Source organism: Sorex fumeus, unplaced genomic scaffold (assembly GCF_029834395.1).
Source record: "Sorex fumeus unplaced genomic scaffold, SorFum_2.1 ptg000002l, whole genome shotgun sequence".
NCBI lineage: Eukaryota > Metazoa > Chordata > Mammalia > Eulipotyphla > Soricidae > Sorex > Sorex fumeus.
In genome coordinates this window covers 39,579,855-39,603,093 of record NW_026606059.1, presented here as the reverse complement: position 1 = coordinate 39,603,093, position 23,239 = coordinate 39,579,855, and the positions used below count along the sequence as shown (strand labels likewise).

At 36.9% G+C, this 23,239-nt stretch overlaps 1 protein-coding gene and 2 non-coding genes across 3 annotated transcripts in view; 1 reads left to right on the top strand and 2 right to left on the bottom strand.

The window, feature by feature from the left end:
• The window catches only part of TOX (thymocyte selection associated high mobility group box), a 336,255-nt gene that overhangs the window by 125,406 nt on the left and 187,610 nt on the right, over positions 1–23,239 (bottom strand). The window contains exon 3 of the mRNA XM_056139134.1: positions 17,641–17,883. Within this exon, the coding sequence (XP_055995109.1) occupies positions 17,641–17,883 (243 nt within the window). The remainder of the gene's footprint in view (positions 1–17,640; positions 17,884–23,239) is intronic.
• On the bottom strand, positions 13,488–13,652 carry LOC130023365 (U1 spliceosomal RNA). The gene has a single exon (XR_008792460.1). It is a non-coding gene; the product is annotated as a U1 spliceosomal RNA (small nuclear RNA).
• On the top strand, positions 14,971–15,077 carry LOC130022801 (U6 spliceosomal RNA). Its single transcript, XR_008792317.1, has one exon. It is a non-coding gene; the product is annotated as a U6 spliceosomal RNA (small nuclear RNA).

Genomic DNA, 23,239 nt, shown 5'->3' with positions numbered 1-23,239 from the left:
TTAAAAATCACTAAATTTTGACATGGTTAAACTCTACTGCTTGTAGGATAACAATGGCTTTGTCCTTTTGGCCTTGCTGCAGGGAACATAGTTTACCTTAAAGCAATGTCCTTTCTGTATGGACACAGGAAGACAGTTACTATTATGCTTTGTAACTTGGGAATTGAATTGACTCCAATAATATTTATTCCTGGGCATCTTCTCTTGACTCAGTTGCCCTTAGTTCCTAGCACCCCAAAAGCAGGGTCCCAAGGAGGGACTGAATGGACCCAGGGCAAGCTGTGAGTACCCTGGCATCAAAATGGGCCAGGACAAAGTGCCACAATATTCAACTATAAGTTGAGAGCATGATCATAGACAAATGCTGTCATGATCCAAAAGTAACGACGAGACTAGGACCCTCCTGGGGTTAGGAAGACTAACCTGGCCTGAGGACTGTGGTAAGATGTTCTCAGGAAGAACCAAACTTTAAAATGATATATCTCTTACTGTGCTCATACAGAATGACATTGCTAGAAATATTAGAAGTAGATTTACTACAACTATTTAAGTGGATTACTAGCTGAGGAAAAAAGAAAGTGACACACCCTGAATGGGATCCTGCCCTTAAGCGAATATCCTAGTAATCTAGAGTAATCTCTTTAGATGGGATTTTATCCTTGAGTTAATCTCCTGGGGGAGGGGTCTTACTTCTCTTTGTTGATTTGTTAATGTTCAACCCCATCTTTGTGTCACCACCCTATGTGACTGCTATATAAACTAAGACTGTAAGAGCAAAGGGAGCCAGAGTCAGAATCCAAGGCACAGAGTCGGAATCCAGGGGGCAGTGTCAGAATCCAGAGCAAAGGGCTCCAGAGAGAGAAGCAGAAAAGCTCTAGAGAGAGAGATCGGAAGAACCCAAAGGAGAGACTATAGAGACAGAGTCAGAAATAGAGAGACAGACAGAAGAGAGCACAGCAGCATGCACAGAAACAAAGCACAAAGGAGGAGCTATCCCAATCTGTTCCATACACAGCAGCTCAAGAGCACCACACGCCGGAGGCCAGAGAGAGATGCCCCAAGAGTCCGACAACAACACATCATCATCTTCACATTCCTTCCCCACGCGCATGTAAGATACAGTTTTTACAACTGCTCCCCCTTTGAGATACATTATATACTTTGACACAGGATAAATTCCCAGTTTTTGGCCCCCCAAACTGCACTGCTCTCCAAAAGGGGATACTTGGCTTGGTCAGTAAGAGGAATCCAGCTTTGAAATTCCTACTCAGGCTCCACTAGGTCTCACTGACCAGTCTTCTCATTAGCAATCTGATTTATGGTAGGAAGATCCTAAGCCCAAATAAGGAATCTGAGCATGCTGCTCACTTGGTATTTAATACTTGCTTTTGTGACTCTGATCACATTAATTTATCATTACTGGACAGGGACAAAGAAAACTTGGTTGATACTTATTCACAATTCACTGGGTTTTATTTATTTTTTTGCTTCTATCAATTCCCTATCAAATAGAATATTCAAATTTTTGAGAAGAGACGAATTGATAAGAATACATCAGAGAGAGTAGTAGGAATTGGTAAAGAGAAGGAAAACATTCAGCTAATTTCAGGCCTGCTATCCTTGGCAAGCTGCCTGGAATTTGTCCTCTTCTATTTATATACTAATTTAAATATCATTGTATTATTTAAAGTAAATTTTATATGCTGACAATAGAGGGAAAAACTCTCTGAAGGTTGGATGATAATGGATTTAAGGAAAATGGCAGAAAAAACAAGTCTGGGTGTAAGGGAGAGTTGAATTATCTGTTGCCATGCAGGAACTATTGTCATATTTTCTTGTAAAATAGCTAATAATTAAAATTGCTGGATTTGGGGGGCATATAGTAAACATTCTTCATTAGTTGGAGCACTAATTTACTCAGTATGACTGAATAATTACTTAAATAATTATGGACTAGAAAAGTTTGTCTTGGATATCACTTAATCCCCACAACCACATGTTGATACAAGGATTATTGTCACAGCACTACTTTTTCTTTCTTTTACATTAAAAAAAACTGAGACTCAAAAAGATCAAAATCTGTCTGGCTAAATTCCAGGCTCTTTCCCCTGTCACCCACCTCCCCACTGGAATATATGTGATCTTTAACTTCCTCTATTAGTACTCTCTCAATATCATAATTTCTACACCGTAAAATTAAAGTTAGTTAATTCTGCTTAAAATAAAGAGAATTAAGAATGGCAAACACTATCCTGGATGGGCACAGACCACCAAACATAAGGGCCAGTACGTAACTCATCGGAGATGTTGAGATGCCAAGCAGATCTACATCCACCTATTGGCTTGGTTATGTATCAGTTCTTCACCTGTATGACCTCTGTCTATGACCTCAGTTTCTCCTGGGCAAGGTATGTATTAGACTACATTCTCCTGGTGTGACTGTGTGGATAATGGAGGAAGATGCAATACACTTTGTCCAAGACTTGGCATGCTCAACAAATGTTTATTTGATAATTCTCAACAGGTTCTACGGAATCTGAATACAAGTCAATGACAGAAGGTGACAGTGTAAGGAAAATCCAGACACCACTGTGAACTTGAGGATGGCAATAATAAAGCAACTGTCTACCAAGTACCACTTCAGCTTATGTACATAGAGATTTGGTCAGTGCTCACCATCAATCAAGGGTCACAGAGTGTGTGTTACTTGTCCATACAGTTACATGCAGGTAGTGAGAAGTCAATCAGTGGTAAATCTAGTCTATGCAGTTTCACTCCCAAACCAGCAAGCAACCCTATGGTGGGACCCTAGCTTCATTCACTTATACACTACTTCTTAAGATCCTGAGGTCATTGGTTAGTTTCTGCCAACAATTTCCACTTTCCCTAGGTTATTTAAGAATACCATATTTGAGGGAAAACAGTACAGTGGCTAAGGCACTGGCCTTGCACATGGCTGACTTGGGTTTGATTCCTGGTCCCCATATAATCCACCAAGCCTCACCAGGAGAGACCTCTGAGCACAGAGCTAGGAGTAAGCCATAAACATGACCCTTCAAACCCCCCAAATAGGATCATATTTGAGAATTTGATCTTTCATGTCCTCACATATCCAAAAGGGTTACATATGTAACCCCTATCATCCCAAATGAGTTGTCAACTTGGTTTTGAACATATAACACCAAAGAATGATTAAGGTGCTCCAAAAGATTGAAGGAAGAAGATGAATTGCTCCAGTAGGAAGATGAATTGCTCCAGTAAAGCACAGCATGAGAACATGAAGAACACTTTTCTGGGAAATAGGGGTTAGCTCTATGTGCTACTATAATTAAAAATAAGACTGTTTTGGGAAGAAGCAAAAACAACCACATATGCAAGAAAAGTACCACAGGTAGCCTAGTAGCTGTTAGCCCAGGTTCCAATTTGCATCTGCCAAGGGAAAGAATGACCTCTGTTTATCACTGATATTCTCACAAGGAGACAGCGTCCCAGAACACACACACCAGCAACACATGAATTTGTAACTACATAAAATAATATAGACTGTTACATATATAAAGATGCAGAAAGCATACTTTTGTTCAATATAAATAATAGCATCATGGTTAAAAACTATTCTTGTCTTCTTGTTCAACCATTATAAAATATATATATATATATATATATATATATATATATGTATGGGCTGGAACGATAGCACAGCGGTAGGACATTTGCTTACAACAAAAGTCTCCAATGGAGACGTTACTGGGCCTGCTCGAGCAAATCGATGAACAACGGGAGGACCGTGACCGTGACTGATGATATATATGTGTGTATATAGCACAGCTGATAGGGCGTTCGCCTTACAAGCGGCCAACATGGCCGACCCGAGTTCATTCCTCCGCCCCTCTCGGAGAGCCGGCAAGCTACCCAGAGTATTCGATATGCCAGACACAGTAACAACAAAGTCTCCAATGGAGACGTTACTGGGCCCGCTCAAGCAAATATATATACATATATATATATATATATATATATATATATATATGTATATATATTCGGAGAGCCCGGCAAGCTACCGAGAGTATTCGATATGCCAGACACAGTAACAACAAAGTCTCCAATGGAGATGTTACTGGGCCCGCTCGAGCAAATCGATGATCAAGGGGAGGGCCTTTTTTTTTTAATATATATATTTCCCAATAGAAAGAAACTGCCTTAAAATGCTGCTGACTTTGCTGCTCTTTTGACAGTCTTACTAAGAACTTCAATAATAACTTTTATTAGTTCACTTCTTAAAAATGGAACGGGGACTCATTTTCAAACCAGACATTTTCAAATTTCATAAGGTATGAAGTATCTCTATTTAGAAAACCATTATTTATGCCTTTCAGTTAGTAGAGACTATGACTAAATATTCAATGCTTACAAAGTATTTTTAAAAGTGAATAACCATATGTTTTTTCAGGGTTGAATACTTTTATTTTATTAATCAAGACTTTTTATTCAAAAGACAAAACTCCTTAAATGTCAAAGAATTACACCTTCCAAATAAAATTCATTTGAGAAAGTTTCTTTCCTGTAAAAAACAGAATTCTATCTGAATACAAAAAAGGAACATAATCTCTCTCTCGAATAGCAGTTATATATATTTCCTTGGGAATTTGTATATTTCGTTAAATTCAGAGAAGTTCAAGTCTTGTTTTTGTGATCATATACTTATCAAAATACTAACGATATCTATTAGATGAAGGAGAAGAATATCTGTTCTTTCAGTGATTATGACGTCATATTATTAACAATCCAAAAAAAGGAAGGTGAACTTATCATTTTAATGACCATACCAAATGGCCGAAAACCATATAGCCATTCATTCATTTTTGCCAGTGGAGTGTGTGTTACTTGAAGAGAAAAGCATATAGATGGCTAAGAGAAAAAGATAAACATTATGTTCCTATAGGTAACACTGGCCCACACAGGAGAACTCAGAACTTTCAAACTGAAAAAAAAATAAATAAATAAACCTGCTCTTGAAATGTTCCCATATGCTCTAGATAAGAATAGTTAATGAATAATGAAGGAAGTGGTGTCTTAAGATGAGACTGCATCATTGTTCCTTTGAAAAGCATTTTAGACTATAACTCTAAGTCTTAATGGGATTATAATGCAACATTTTTAATGTTAATAATCTACTTGTACAAATCAAGAAATGACAAGGCAGAGATTGAATCATTCTGCAATTCTTAAAAAGTCAACACTGGTCATATGGGCCAATATTAAATAGCTATTTACTTTCAACATCATTCTTTCTGTTCCCAAGACTTTGGGGGGACCCAGTAGAAACATGTTTTGTATAAACGACTCATGGTTTTATTGATATTGTCATAAAAATAGCATATATATGGGTAATAGAAAAAGATAAATATTATGTTCCTGTAGCTTGCCTACAAAAGAGAACTCAGAACTTTCAAACTGAATAAACTGAAATGAAAAAAAAAAGAACTTTCCTCTCTCTCACTCTGCCATTCTACTGAAAAGGGGGTTGGGGGAAAGAAATCCTGGTCATTTCATTTCATTATTGAAACTTCAATGAAGAAATTTTTGATATTACTATAAGTAGCATGACAGTTGTGACTGCTTCTGATCAAATAAATGAGTGAACTTTTTTGACCACATGAGAAGTCTTGATACTTACCCAGAAAGGTGCAAGACTCATGGTTTTTTTAATGCTGACTCTTCTAAGAAGATATTTTGATTTTTTTAAAATAGAAGCATTGCAATTTCTTGAGTGTTGTATCGTGAACTCTAAAAACATTTGGTAGTTTGCTCTAATACTTCTGATATAGCTGAATTAATTTGGACCCTAAATTTACATCTAAATTTTGTAATCTTAATACATAATCCACTCACTACTAATTATTTCTAATGTGTTACCATTACTAAATTGATAATGTGATGTTCTCAGAGTCAGGGCCAGATTTATAATCCAGACTTGACATATGCAGTATCATCAGTATTATGAAGGGAAGAGAATGTGAACTGATTATCTGTTGTACTTCAAATGAGATGGGCTGGAGCGATAGCACAGCAGGTAACACACGGCCGACCGGGGTTCGATTCCTCCTCCCTCTCGGAGAGCCCGGCAAGCTACGAGAGTATCTCGCCCACACGGCAGAACCTGGCACGCTCCCTGTGGCATATTCAATATGGCCAAACAGTAACAAGTCTCACAATGGAGATGTTATGGTGTCTGCTCGAGCAAATCGATGAACAATGGGAGGACAGTGCTACAGACAGTGCTACTTGAAATGTGAAGATAGAGGGAAGCATGGAGTTGGTGGAAGGGAGCATGCAGGTGGGCACGAGGGTGCCAATTCAGAGCCCTGAGGCAGAGGGTGTCTCTACTGAATAAACCTCTAATGTGACTTACTCTTCCCATTACCACCTCTTTTTCACCCAGTTTCTATTTTGATCTTCAATCTCCCCTCTCAGCACCCTAGGAAATGCTTTATTTCCTAAGTGACTAAAACCTCACTGACAGAGCTTGGGTATCTGACTTACACATCTCCTTATGATGTTCTTCCAGGATCAATAATGAAGACCCAACTGTACTTTCATGTCTCTCAATATTTGCTTAGCACTGTTTAAATAATGAATACTCAGTTTCAGAGAGAAAAAATATGAGCTGAAGAGAAACAACATGATGGTCTGTCCAAATGCATGACTTTAGGACCTGAAATGAGTTACAAAGGAACAAGGTGTGAAAGCGTAGCCTACCCAGCAAGAGAGCAAAGGATGTCAGCAATCAATGATGCTATTAAAAAGCCTAATGGTAAGTGACCAGGTGGGGACCGATTTATTTGAAAAATTCAGAAATTAATCTCTATCTTAGTTGTATCTGGAGTGCTGTCTCTCCTCTCATTATGGTCAAACATTCCTTACAATTATATACACACTAATTTGATTCAAATGTTAAAAAATATGACCTTTGATGAAAGGTTAGAGGAATTGGGGTTACTTGGGCCAGTAAAACACTACTGCAGGCTTGACTTACTAAATGTCAAATACTTATAATCAACTGTTCACCAAGCATTCATATGTCTGAAGCAGACAAAGTGGACTGAAATTGCAGTAAGATATTTTAGTTTAACTTTAATAAGGAACTTCCTGGAAGGAATCTAAATCTCTTACTGCAATTTAACTTAATGTTACAAGGTTAATTAAACATAAACAGGCTACCAAGGAAAGTTGTGGAATCTTGGCTCTTAGATAGAAAACCACATATCTTAAAAGGTTTAGGCTTACTCTTGCCTCGAATTAAGAGACTGGATTGAATAACTTCCAGAGTTTTCTTACAGTATATTATATGACAGGCTTTATAGGTTTTTAACTTCTTGCATGCATAGGTGAGGCACTTGTTTGTATGAATTCTAAGGTTGAAAAAAAAGTACTGTAAGCCTCAAATACAAAGAAAATCCTGTATTTTCTTACTTGGCACAAGAAATGCAGAGTGTTATTTTTAAGTTGATTCCTTTCCCAAACATTATTATGATGAACTTTAGTTTGAAATGCTATTTTATTATAGCACTAAAATAAAGTCCCAAATATCAACATACTGAATCCACTGACCTCTCAATAACAGATGAGAAGTAATCTGTTCTAAGCAAAGAAAGGGTTTAAGTAAAGCTTAACAACTAAAGAAAATAATGGTTGATTTGGGCCTCATTAGAAATCTGTCACTAACAAAACACCAAATAACTCTACGTGATTATCTTTGGTCAATAATAAAGACAAAAAAAAGCCCAGACTGTTTCTTTACACAGACTGTTTCTTCACAGTATCAAAATGGCTTGATACATTGTTCTCAAGTGCTGCAAAATATTTTTAAAGATAGATTTGTAAACCAAAAAATAAGCTGTAATTGCTAAACAATTCATCAATTTACTGTGACATAATATTAAATAATTTCTCTTCATCTTTTTCCATCTGAGAGCAAAATTGTTTCTTTTTATTGTTTCCACCTCCCAATTTTTAATAGAAAGAAATAAACCACTGTGATATCCTTTCAGTTTTAAAGCGATACTTCTATTATATCATAGCTAAATAGGGTTGACATCATCAGCTCCTTCATGTCCTGAAAGATATTTAGCTCTAGTCCACTGTTACATATTTTATGCATTACATGAAATAAAATATCTCAAGATTTTGAAAATATTTATTTTAAAAACAGCAATCAAATTGTCTGTAATCACATTTTCTGCTTGGCTTTGAAAGCAATATTATTCAATATGCCAGTAGTCCTTTCCATAATGGCAACATATTAGAAATTCATGCTGCTCTAATATATCTGACTCCCCTGATGTACTGCACTCCCTATAGACCCCGAGAAATGCTCTTACCTCAGTTTTCTGTGCCCTACACAGCACATACGGAAGTGATGGTTGTCAAACACTTGTACATTGGCCTTTGAATGCAAAGTGTGCCATGAATGAATGCTAAAAATGACAATAAATCTGAGTATGTACATTATGCTTGCTTTTGTTGCCCGAAAAAAATGAGGCATTTGGGAAATAAACCCCCCAATTTTATAGCCTTTTAACATCTTTTTTCCATTTTAAACTCCAGAACTGAAAATTTGAAGCAGTCAAAGAAACTGAAATCTCCTTTGTTGCTTTTTTCATTGTAAATTTTCTATAATGTGTCATTAGGAACCACACTCTACAAAAAGCCCAGGTTCTAAATGAATCCTTTCTGTGAGGCCATTCTAAAACTTTGCACGGTTTTTCTTTGTATGAAAGAGCTTCTGTTGACTGCACAAAGAACAAGCAAAAGCCACATATAGGCCAGGCAGAGAGGCTTGGATGACTTTATACAAGGTTGCATTTTCCCTTCCACCAATCCATGATTAAACTCAGCGGTGAATATACCAGAGTGGAGAGAAAAAGAAGAGGCTCTTGATTTCAGTTTTTAGGAATCAAAGGATGTTTCTTAAACCTTGAATACTTAATAAGGACATTTTCTTACTCTATTTTTCTCTCAAAAAAGTTCCGTAGTTTCTTTTAAACAACATAAAAACCATCCATTGTTACAAAGCAATGTCACTTTCTTCTTAACGCCAGAATAACATTTCTCACCCAAAAGAAAAAGTCTGTTCAGTAGATTCAATATCTCCATAACCAATTAGGCTTTGCAGGGATGAAGAAAACACCCCGGGAGCAGAAGAGAGGGTCGGAAAATTACTAAGTAATTAAAGGGATTAGTTGAGTGGCCTGCAGTTCTGGACTACAGTCTGCGGTTGATAATGCATCTGAGAAAAGTACTAGCCTTGGAAAGGGTTTCAGAGGTCAACTAGTCCTGTAGATTTTCATCTTCTGGCGACAGAATCCTTTGTTCAAGGGAACTTTTATAAGAAATGTTAACAAGTGAGATGAATAAGAGGAAAACTGCCCTGACTGATTGCTGGCGTCCCTGACTGAAGAACTCAACTTGGACCCATTCATTGATCTAGACCAGCCTCACTAGTTACAATGCCAAATTCTGCATGGTTAACAAGCTAAATCAAGATCAGGCCTGGTCTTCCAGACTCTTGTCTGAGTGCTTTTGCAATCTGACTCAATCTGAGAAGCATGGGTTAACCAATGACCTACTATCAAAATAACTCAGGAGACTTTTGAGAGAAAAATGGAACTCTTGCATATTGGATCATTAATAGCTATTTAACAAGAATTTAGAGAATCAGAACTAATTGGTTCTTACTCAGCTGCATACATTAATAGAAATTCTATTTTACAGCCTGGTCTTGGTTTTTTAAGCAAATGGCATTTTGTTTTTCTGTGCCAGAATTCTAACTTCTTGCTTTAGTCTCAACTACTATTACACACAAAGGCACCAAAAAAAATACACAGAAAGAAATATGAAATAGGAAATCTAGGGGAAAAAATACTCCAAATATTCTTCACTCCTCTCTAAATCTATGGTAAATTTCAGAAGGTGATATAGATATTCTACCCTATGGACTTCTTTTTTTTTTACCAGGAAGTGGTTTCCACAAAATGTAGCATCTACTGTATACCAAGCACTAATTCATAGCTATTAGCACTTTTAGCAATCACATATTTATGAAATTAAATATGTAATGTACAAGAAAGCTGAGACAGGAAGGTTCCACAAATTGCATATGGTAACACAGTTGGCAGGAAGTAATGGCAGGTCTTGAACTGAAACAGTCTGACCAAAGATATCAGTGTTAATCACAGTGATAAATGAGGACACCCAATAAAAGGTAGGTACTTCTATGGTTAGTAACAGGCTTACTGCTAACTTTTTTGACAATGTGAAGAAGATTAAGGAATAAAATATAAATAACTCTATTGGACAACGTTCTCTTTCACAAATTTTAACTTTCCAAGAGTAAATAGACCTTCTTTTAATATTTTATTTCAAAATCTTATATAATAATGCTCTATGTGTGCCAACAATTGGTATAAACAATTCCCAAATATAAATTTAACATGTATCAAGAACCACTATTACCCTTATTTTCTGGTAGAGTGGAATACACCACTGAGAAAGTAATTTAACCACACTACCTTCTTTTTTTTATCTATAAATTTGAAAAAGTTACATTTTATTCAAACACTGATTATTTTTTGTGGCCTAATTTTTAAATATCTAATATATTAGACATTTGTAGGAAGTAATATCAGTGAAGTTAGATTTCTATGGACATTTTTAGTGCATCAAATGCTAAATCTGGAATCCTGTAAGAGACCTAAGTTTTGAAACAGGATTTTTACAACAATTTAATTCCCAACATACTTTCTCCAGGAACTCATTGGCTTAAAATGGGTTAAATATAGATTTGGCATTAGAATAACATCAGAAACTAGTTATGTTATTCAATAATTGTAGCCACTACACTATTTACTTTAAATGCAGGTTAAATGAAAAAATAAAAATTATTTTTTTTTCAGGAAGGTGGGTGAGAGAGACCTTGGGACACAGACACTATGGTGGCGTGTGTGGCATTGGAATTGTATACCTAAACCCTATCATTTGTTAATTGTAAAGCATGTATTATATAAATACATATCTATCATGTAAATAGATATATCATTGTATTATAAAGCATGGTGCTTAAAAACTGAAAAAAAACCCAGTTCTTTAGTTTTATTACCCACATATAAAATACTCATTAGTCAGTCATTTCTGTTGATGGAAAATACAGTTAAGAAAAACATCAATAAACAGTCAATACCATACAGATAATTCTATTGGGAAAGCAAGAGTCTATCCAAAGCCTCATCAATACCGGTATTATTTCCTGAAGATTTTACTTACAGAATAATAAGCTAGCTCAATACTGTGAATAGGAAAAGCATGATGTCCACACCTCAGAATGTAGTTTGAAAGATACCAGAAAGTATGACCATTCTATGAAAACCCATACTGGAGTCACCTTGCCAAGAACTAGAGCAGTGAATAAATATGACTGTCTTAGCCTAGGACAAAATTGAGTCTCCTACCTTGTAAAATGTCATAAATTTCGAGTTTGGAGAGAAAGGACAGTATGTAGGGCACTTGTCTTGCACGTGGCTGAACCAGGTTGGGGCCCCAGCATCTCATGTGTTCCCCAAACACTGCAAGGAGTGGTTCCCAAGTGCTAAGTCAGGGGTTACCCCTGAGAATCACCGAGTGTGCTGAAGAGTCATAATTTCGAATAAAAGTGCCATGTTATAGAAAAATACCTAAATTTAGTTTAAGGTGGGTTGTGCGGTGGGGAGTGGAGGAGTGGGGAGAAAAGGGGAGATCACAAAAAAATTTGCATGAACAAAAGGTCTTAAGAGGCAAAGAGAGAAATCGGGGAAAGGATTTATAAACTGGCGTGTTTGGTAGCTGTGACTGAGTCCAGTACTGAGTAAGCCTTCTGAGAAAAGAGAGATCTTCATAAAAAGATCTGGTAAAAATTCAGATTGCACAGCATCTTATACGAGTGTGGTATGCGTTGGGAGGTTCCTAGGAATGCAAAGAAGGTAAATTACAAAAGGACTAAGGGTCTGAGAAATGATATGATTGAGTACGTCTCTGTAGTTTTTCTAAAATCCAATTCTATTCACAGTATAGAAAGGGGCATAGTGGACAAAAACTGGTGTGTTATACACCCATGCACTGTCCTTTCCTTCTGAGAGGTTAGGGAACACCTATAAAGGCATGAGCCAGTAATGAGCTTCATAGACTCATTGGGTCAGAAGACTTAACTTCAAAGTTTAAGAGATGCAAATTTTAAAGGTGACCACTTAAATGTTTAATATGATTCAGTTTGTCAAAAATATTTTCTAGGGGCTGGAATGATAGCACAGTGGGTAGGGCATTTGCCTTGCACACGGCCAACCTGGGTTCGATTCCCAGCATCCCATACGGTCCCCTGAGCACCGCCAGGAGTAATTCCTGAGTACATGAGCCAGGAGTAATCCCTGTGCTTTTTGGTATGACCCAAAAAGCAATAAATAAATAAATAAATAAATAAAATAAATACATTTTCTATTTTACAAAGTTATAAATCTAAGGATAATTCTATAGTAGAAGAATACAACTAAAAATAACAGGGACAATGGTGCTGAGTTTTGGACACTGCTAGTACTGTAAATGGAGCTTCTCTTTGGACCTACAACTATCTAACAGTTCTTAGGAGAATTCCAATATATTAGTGCATTATCACAGCACTGGATTCTATGCCTTGGTCTCTAAAAACTTTAGAGCTTTTTTCATCTCTCTTTTTCTCTCTTTAATCTTTATCCTGGGCTAGAGGGATAGCACAGCGGTAGGGCATTTGCCTTGCACGCAGCCAACACGGCCGACCCGAGTTCGATTCCTCCGCCCCTCTCGGAGAGCCCAGCAAGCTACCGAGAGTATCTCGCCCGCACGGCAGAGCCTGGCAAGCTACCTGTGATCGATATGCCAAACACAGTAACAACAAAGTCTCCAATGGAGACGTTACTGGGCCCACTCGAGCAAATTGATGAACAACGGGAGGACAGTAAATCTTTATCCTTAACACAAAACATTGGCTTTCACTCAAATTAGAGATATACACGGAATGATTTAGAAAAATGATGCACTGTCGCACAGTCGTCCCGTTGTTCACCAATTTGCTCGAGCGGGCAACAGTAATGTCTCCATTGTGAGACTTGTTACTATGTTTGGCATATCAAATACATCACGGAAAGCTTGCTAGGCTCTGCCCTGCAGGCAGGATAGTCTTGGTAGCTTGCCGGGCTCTCTGAGAGGGACTGAGGAATCAAACCTGGGTCAGCCGCATGCAAGGCAAATGCACTACCCACTGTGCTATCATTCACGTCTGATTATACGGCTCCACATATAAAAGTAAGCACTAATCCCTAAATAAATAAAACAAGAATCCATGAGTCTTACCTCACTAACAGCAAAATGAGTCTCAAGCAAAACTTAAAGCAGGAGCACAAGTTATTATTTAACAGCAGTAATATTAGGGGAGAGCATGAATGCAGTCCCCTACTACCACAAATTATGCAGTTGAGTTTCCCACATTTGGGGAAATCGCAGGGGTCAGCACATCTGGAGTGCAATGGATAAACCTCACCCTGGGAAAACCACCTTCGTGATCATGGTACCTCCCCTGCCAGGTATACTATGAAATATTTGTATTTGTTTTCTTTTGGCTTTTTAGGTCACAGCCAGCAATGCTCAGGGGTTACTCCTGGCCCAGCACTCAGGAATTATTCCTGGCAGTGTTGCGGGGACCATATGGGATGCCAGGGATCGAACCTGCATGCAAGGCAAATGCCCTACCCGCTATACTGTTGTGCCAGACTCTGAAATGATTTTGCATCTGAAACAACGTAGTATGAGTGACTTAATCACTTTAGTCACTGTGAACATAAGAACACTGTTCAGTGACTTATGAAGATGACAATAGAATTAGCTCAACTGTTAAGTGATTGAAGCATACAAGCCAAAGAGTGTTAATTAGAAGGAACTATTAACCTGGGAGAGACTTATGACTTAGCAAAAAGATCTGCCCTTGTTCACATGCCTCTAAAGATATTCTCTGCTTGATGTAATGGTAAAGAAATTATTATGTTTTTAGGAAACATACAAAAAAGAATGATTTTGTAGTTGTCAGTGCATCCTATTCATGGGATAACTGTTCAAAACACACAACTTGGGCTCCCAACAAATGTGCTGGGGAGTAAAATTTTTAGCCACTTTCCAGGTGACATATTCCCAATAAATTTGAGAAGACAGAATGTCAGAATATGCAGGGACAATAGTTCCAACTGACTCAGACACTACAATAAGGATGCATTTTGAACACAAGTATTATGCCATATTACCTCCAACTCAAAGAAAGAAAATGTTTTCTTATTAAAATCTGTGGAATTTGAGACTGAAAAATGTGAGAAATAATGCACTTCAATGGCAGTTCCTGAGGATTCTGCAAGCCATAAGAGGTGGCATCATTTGTTTGTTCTTATGCCACACTCAGTGGTGCTTGGGGTTTATCCCTGACACAGTGCTAAGCAGTCATTCCCAGCAGTGCTCAGAGGACCAGGCAGTGCTGGAGATCAAATCCAGATGACCTGCATGCAAAACATGAATTCTAGCTCTTTGAACTATTTCCATGGTCCGAAGTGTAATCTTTTAGAATGACTTTTTTTTTGTCTGCAAGTTCTTAAGATGATTTGATTTTATGATAAGATTTTGAGGGTCTAACAGTATTTAGTATGTTGGTTCTAAATTTGGTTATAAATATGAGTAACCGAACATGCAATTAATTGATTTTTAAAAAGCACTCAGTATAGTGGGTACACTGGTGATGGGTGTTGTGCTGGAATTATAAGCACGAGAACCCATCATTAACAGTATTATAAATCAGAGAATCTCAATTTTTTTAAAAAAAGAATTCGATAAATATTGACTGAGGACATTCTGTCTTAGAAACATGTTGTAGTGCTCGCTTCGGCAGCACATATACTAAAATTGGAACGATACAGAGAAGATTAGCATGGCCCCTGCGCAAGGATGACACGCAAATTCGTGAAGCGTTCCATATTTTTAAACACTCTTGAAATTTATATGGAACAATAAGCCCCCACGAATAGCTAAAGCAATTCTTGGGAAAAAGAAAATGGGAGGAATCAACCTCCCGAACTTCAAACTGTACTACAAAGCAGTAATAATTAAAACAGCATGGTACTGGAACAAAGGCAGAACTGCAGACCAATGGAACAGGGTTGAATACACTGACATCTCTCCTCAATCATATGCTCATCTAATCTTTGATAAAGGTGCAAGTAATGTGAAGTGGAATAAGGAAAGCCTCTTTAACAAATTGTGCTGGCATCACTGGACGGCTACATGCAAAAAAATAGGCTCAGAACTCTGCCTAACACCATGTACAAAAGTAAGATCAAAATGGATTAAAGACCTCAACATCAGACCAGAAACCATAAGGTACATTGAAGATAAAGTTGGCAAAACCCTCCATGACATTGAAGCTAATGGTATCTTCAAAGATGCCACGCCACTGGCCGAGCAAGTGAAAACAGAGATAGATAAATGGGACTATCTTAAACTAAGAAGCTTCTGCACCTCCAAAGAAACAGTGACCAAAATACAAAGACAGTCTACAGAATGGGAAAGGATATTCACCGAATACACATCTGACAAGGGGTTGATATCCAGGATATACAAAATACTGGTTAAACTCCACAAGAAGAAAACATCCAACCCCATCCAAAAATGGGGCAATGAAATGAACAGAAACTTTCTCAAAGAAGAAATCCGAATGGCAAAAAAGCACATGAGAAAATGCTCTACATCATTAATCATCAGGGAGATGCAGATCAAAACCACAATGAGATACCATCTCACACCTCAGAGACTGGCCCACATTCAAAAGAACAAAAGCAACCGATGCTGGCGTGGATGTGGCGAGAAAGGGACACTCCTTCACTGTTGGTGGGAATGTCCACTAGTTCAGCCCTTCTGGAAAACAGTATGGACGATTCTCAAAAAATTAGAAATTGAGCTCCCATTTGACCCAGCAATACCACTCCTGGGAATATATCCCAGAGAGGCAAAAATGTATAGTCGAAGTGACATCTGCACTTGTTTGTTCATTGCAGCACTCTTTACAATAGCCAGAAACTGGAAGAAACCTGAATGCCCAAGAACAGATGACTGGTTAAAGAAACTTTGGTACATCTACACAATGGAGTACTATGTAGCTCTTAGAAAAGATGAAGTCATGAAATTTACATACAAGTGGTACAATATGGAAAGTATCATGCTAAGCGAAATGAGTCAGAAAGAGAGGGATAGACATAGAAAGATTGCATTCATCTGGGGGATATAAAGTAACAAAGTATGAGATTAATACCCAAGAATAGCTGAGATCAGCACCAGGAGGATTACTCCATAACTTAGAGGCCAGCCGGGTATCCTAGAGGAAAGGGCTATTCAGATAGAGAAGGGAGCACCAAATAAAGGATGTTTGGAGGATCCTCCCAGGAGGGGAGATGCATGTCGAAAGTAGACTATGGACTGAACATGTTTGCCACTCAATGCCTCTTTTGCAGACCACAACACCCAAAAGGAGAGAGAGAACACAGGGGATTGCCCTGCCACAGAGACGGGGGGATGGGGGGATGGGGGTGGGAGGGATATTATCCATGGTGGTGGAAAATGGGCACTGGTGGAGGGATGGGTATCTGATCATTGTATAATTGAAACCAAAGCACAAAAAATTGTAAATCTACAACTTTAAAAAAAATAAAATAAAATAAAGGGGAAAAAAAAAAAAAAAAAAAAAAAAAAAAAAAAGAAACATGTTGTAAAAGAGTCTATTGCTTTCCTTCATTCTTGATTGCCAATACAATTCATGTAGTAGAGTATAATCATTAAGAAAAAAATGCATATAACGTTCAGATGTACTACTTGAATACCAGCATTGTTATATTGCCTCCAAAATTAAAAAGAGAGAGAGAGAACTATTTTATTATGAGAAATTGTGGAATTTGAGGCTAAAATTAGGGATTTTTTTAATGTACCATGAAATTGATAATTAACATTACCAATAGGTAATTTTATATTTTATGCATTTTATGTATTTTATAACTTTAGTTTTTTGAGAGGAAAAGTCTTAGTGAAGCTAACTTTCAAATAAGAGGCAGATCTGGACTTGATCATTGTTTCTTTTATCTTTTTCCTTCTACTTCAGGTTTATGTCTCTTTACACTGTCAAGTAGATTTTAAAGAAATAAACAAATAAACCAGAACAGTGTTGCTTAAGAATATACTTATATATCACAGGAGTAACAGTGAAATTCCAGAAACAAACGCATACATACATGATCAATTGACCTCCAAACAGGGCAGGTAAGAGAATCTAAGGGGAAAAAAAATCATCTTTTCTTCTGATATTTGCATTGACTCAACTCTAAAATGAAAAATCTCTTTAGGATTTTACAGAACTTACAAAAAATAGTTTCCATTACTAAAATCATGTCCCTAGCTTCAGAGTGCTGTGATATCACGATTCAAAACTTCTCACACTAATTTAGACCAATCCTTATTCTATGCTTGACTTCCCACACAAATGGATAAGCAAAGTCTTACCACAGAAATGGAGTTAGAAAGCAGAGTTCCATCTTGCCCCAGCATATTGGAGACGGTGATTTCTGGTAGGTCCATATTTTGAGGATGAAATGGTAGCAGGCCATTATGGTTCATAGGATGACACAGAGAGTGATAACCAGGTTCAACTTCATTCAGGTGCACCAGCGAGTGGTCAGGTAGGGAAGGAGGAGTGATTGGTGGAATGTTAAAGTCTTCACTTTCCAGGCTTGGACCAGGGTAGGACTGAAAAAGATAGAGTGGTATTGTTTTAAATTACCATTCCTTTTTCATTATTAGAACCCCAAACACATGACTCTTTTAGATATTATTACAAGCAGCATTAAGGATCTGGCAAAGACATTTTCAACACTCAGATTATCCTACTGCAATTTAACTATTATGCATGGAAGAAAAGTGCCTCAAAGGCATATTCACTTCTCATACAGAGAGTGCTTCCATTAGGCAGTTTCATTTTTCCAAGAACCTGAATTCAAAGAGATTTCAAAGGTTCCATTAAAATTTCCAGAGTTTTAATCTATCTGAATACCTTTTACATAGGAATTGTAGGGAAGGATAGCAATTCATAAAATCCGTTTGATCAAACATGTTTCAGAGGCCTCCCTATTGCTCAGATCATAAGATATAATAAAAAAAATCTAGAAGTTAAGGGGCTATTGCTTTTTAGTTTCTAAGGGCTACATGTTCACAGCTGATAAGATAGAAATAATTAGTAATGAAGCAATTTATGAATGCTACATAAGAGTGTTACATAGAAAATTTATTATATAAAGATACATGAAAAAAGTGAGTTTTTCATACAAAATTTACCACCAAAATAAAAGTGAAAATTTCTCTCTTGATTTCTGATTTTCCCATTAAAGTGGCTACCAAATATTGTCAATAGTTAAATTTAGTTTGACCGATTCTGAAAGACAAAATAATATTGATATTACCATAGTACCAACGTGGAGATAAAAGTAAGCCAGTAAAATAAATAACAACATATCTGAGCCTTTTTTCTTCAGAAAATAGATTTAGATGAGAGGAAGGAGCGAGCAGTGAAGAAGAAAAGGTTTTGAGAAGGACACTCCCAGCTGGAAAGGAAACACGGAGAATAACTACAAGGAGGAACTGAATAATAAAACGCTGTTACCAACTAATATCAAGACACAGAGCTATTTAGCAGTCCTTTAGGAGCAGGTGTTATAATATGAAAGGAAGCAATTTTGGCCCAGATAATTCTTGCAGCCTATCTTTCAAATTAAGCAAGGCTTCATCATGTTTGAACGCGTAGGTAACAAGGACTCACTTGTCCAACAGCACAGCGCCTGCTGAAGTGAGCAATGCTTGAAATGAGCAGGCAAAGGGTGGGGGCCAAAGAAAGTAGTGTAAGGTATTCATTGGGTGCTCAGCCAATAAGCTTCATGCTCCTGCATCCAAGTGCCTGGGGTTATTTTTTCCAGATGGCGTCTATTTGTCTAAGAGAAAGAATATCTTCAAGTTGCACTTGCTAACCGGTGTACAAGTTTTGATATATTTGTTTAGGTGCTGTCAGAAGACATGATTAAATGAAGAGCTACTTGGAACATCTGGAATTGTGACCTGGTCATGTAGAGACTCGTGGAGGTTAGAGACTAGGGGTCTGTGAAGGAAAGCTTTGTTTAATTTCTGCAGGTTTGAGTCTCTTGATACCTGAAGTTCTGCTAATAAAAATGACCAGCTCCAAAGGTTCAGTCTTCAGTTACCAAATTGTCCTGTTTACAATATATATTCTTGTCTAAAATATGTAATAGTGCTCTGTATCCAAAGCACATGTTTGATGAATTTCCCACCTGCCTGACCTAGCTGAGACCTGGAATAGAGTTGTAAAACATCAGTTCTTGGTACAAGTGCTCATACAAGAAGAAACATAGAGATGGGAAATGGGATAGGGCGAAAGAGATGAATCTGTGCATTGATGTTGATTCTGCATAAAGCACAGCATTGAGTCCATTAAGTTACGACTATTTACTCCTTAAAATAATCCTTTGTGTCACTATTACTATGCTCTTATTTTGAAGGAAACATTGTGACTCAGAAGTTAAAAAACTTTCAGCTGGTAAACTAGGGATTCAGTGACATGAGATGAAAGAGAAAGACATTTTTCTTGCTCTCATACTTGTATAACTACTTTAATCATCACGATTGTTCGTCGATTGCCTCGAGCAGGCACTAGTAATGTCTCCTTCGCCCTAGCCCTGAGATTTTAAAAAGTGCCACATTCAAGGCTCTTTCAGGGTTAGGAGAATGAGACCCATCATTGTTACTGGTATTTGGCATATTGGGCATACCACGGGGAGTTTGCCAGACTCTGCCGTGTGGGCAGGTTACATTAGGTAGCCTGCCAGGTTGTCTCACTTTAATCATAATTATCACATTATTATTAATTCTGACTACAAAGTTGGAGAAGATAGACTTTTTCAACAAAATGAAATAAATTAGAAGCTAGGGTACAACCCAGTGTTAGAGCATATATTACATGCAAGGCCCAGAGTTTGATCATGAGCATCCTGTTATGGCCCTAGCAGCCTCTACCAGCTCACAGAAGCACAAAGCTGGGAGTGGCATGCAATCACTATAGCACAACTGGGTATCATTCCTATTTTTCAATAGGATAAAAGTCATAATTTAAGCATTGTAATAGGTATTAATGTTATAATTTTATTGTTTAAAATGCAACAATGTCCGTATGACTAAAATATTTACATGAGCACATGAATTAAAAAGGTTTATTTTGTCAACATTGAGTTTATTGATGAGTATCTTTTAAGATGTAAATCAGCATCTAATTGAAACCGGATAAGGCACAATAAATGCCAGAGATAAAGAAGAAAGATATTCTTGATTTTATAAATACCATTTAGCCTCTCAAAATATACAGGGAAATTCTACCTATGGTATACCATAACTTTGCATTCTAGAGTTTCTTGAGTAGTTAAATCTTAATTTGTGGGGTTTTTAAGGAAGGTTTAATTGGTATCACTTTACATTCAACAGTAACAATTTTACTGCAATTTAACTAAGCTATGTGGTTCATTTTCATGTAATTACACATTAATGTTATCTAATCCATGCACTTATATACCAAAACCACAGATTCCACAATTTAACCAGTAATGGGTAGTTACGTGGATCAAGAATTTTAACATAATGGTACTTAGTACTTTCTGGTTCTTTTCACTTAAAGTCATGGTTATTTGCGATTAGCCAATTACAGTGTGACTGATTCCATATAGAAGTATCATGGCAGTTGCATAAAAGTCAATATATCACAGCACCTCTAAAATCTTTAATAACAAATTAACTGCCAACTTTTAAAGTGTGGAAATGAATGAGCTAATTCCTAACATAGATTTCTATGGTGTGGCATTTTGTTTTGCATTTTTCAAAATTTAACAGAAATAAGCTTAACTTATTAGTAAGTTATATATCATAGATATTTTGCTTGGTAGTTTTAGGATGTTGGGTAAAATTATTAGATATTTTCCCTTTATTCCCTATGAATCAGATGACTGGTTAGAATAATTAGCGTTTGCTGAGTGAATTAACTAAATCAGTGAATTAAAGCATGCATGAATGAATGTTACAAACTCTGAATAAGGTCTATTATTCTGTGTGCCTGAATAAATACCCTGTATTCCCTAAACTTTGTACTGGCCAGTTGATAACATGTTACATGACATTGATCATGAAGTGTATCAGGAAGAGAAAAGTATCCTGTTAGTGATAAAAAGACTTGAGCAGTGCAAGACAGACTCAGGCAGGGTATAGGATCTCTCCTTGTTGTCCTATCCCATAATGACATGGAGATCTCAGAGGAATTCTAAGGGCTAGTGTGGGGACATAAGGCTTTCAGAAGCTTTGTAACCCAAACTGCATTGCAGAAAGAGACATCAACCAAGGACTTAAAGGAAACCTTGATTCCACGTCAAAATTTCTTACGAACAACCAATCTGACACCCAGCAAGAATATAAGTGAATGAGAGGGCACAGAGGTTATAAAAGACCAAATCACAGCAATAGACATATTGATAAAGAGATTAGGGAAACAATAGCAAAGACTTTTATTATGGCCAAACCATAAAGACCTGCTAAAATCTTGTCTATAAACCGTTTTTAGTTGATTTGATCTTGTTTCCACAGTTTCCAGGAAGGCCAGGAATTTAAAGGATTGATCTTTCATTGCCTGCTGCCTTGAGAAGAGTATCATTTGCTCCTTTCTTAAGACCCTGAGTATCCCCATGACAAATATTTTCTTTAGTCTGAGTCAATCTAATGCTACAGGGTTGAGAATGGGCATGAACTCTGAAACTGATAACACCTTCCACATCATCCTTTCTAGTGCTTTTACCTTGCTCTAACTAATCAGAATCTTCATAGTAAGTCTAAGTTCCCTCCACCCAAGGAATGAGAAGTCAATGATAACCATCTACACAAATGGAGAGAAAGTACTTGCGGGTCTGGGTATGAAAGTCTTACAAATACGTCAACTTGTATTTGTTGTTTGTCATCCTGTTTTTAAAAAGGATAAAATGGAATCAACAAAATATGCAAAGTGATTTGCTTTAAACTCTAGCCACTTACATACTTGAAATGACTCAAAATATCTCAAAATACGTTTTTTATTACTTAACTAGGTACTCCTGGTCTAGTAGTATTCCCGACTTAATGCCAGATAATTCCTAGTTTTAGACATAGAAGAGTTTTGTTCATTGTTTGTGTTGGTATATACCGAAAAAGAACCCATTCTATTTTTATGTGGGGACCTTGAGTACACAGGTGTAAGTCCTTGAGTATCCAGGGAGAAAAGTATCAAGTGTCATAGAATGCACGTTATGGTGGACTGCATTATCACAAGACTTTTCTCTTTTAGGTATACATATGGTATTTTCAAAATCATTCATATGAGGACTATTGGAAGCATAAAACTAGTAGCTTCAAAATATTATAATCCTTGGTGGGAAATGGGCACTGGTGGAGGGATGGGTGTTTGATCATTGTATAATTGAAACCCAAGCACAAAATTTGTAAGTCTGCAATTGTACCTCGTGATATCTCACTATTAAAAAATTTTTAATAAATAAAAAAAAGTTATAATCCTCAGAAAGGTATTTTTGTAGTCCTAAATAGATTAATTTACTTTAAAGTCATTTTCTAAAAAAACTAATTATTTGTATTTGCATGTTTAGCTTATAAATTGCTATATCTTTTCTTGAGAAAGAGAGAGATTTTGGACTAGCTGAGAATGTACATAAGAACACACAGACTATGATGAAAAAAATTGAGACTCTAAGACCTGAATCTGTAATCCTAAGTCCTGAATCTGGTTTCTTTGAAGCATTTATCAGTGTGGATTCTATAAGTTTCTTATGTCTGTTTGAGCCCTGCTTTCAAAACCTTACTTTGTGGGATTCTCATGAACACTGAAAATGAAAGCAAAAGTGGGGTAAAAAAATTATGAAAATTTTTGTCAGGCAGAAAATTCTTAATAAATGACAAGTTTCTCAAAACTATAGGTTATTGTTAAATAGATTTGTATTTGCCCCCAAAATTAAATACT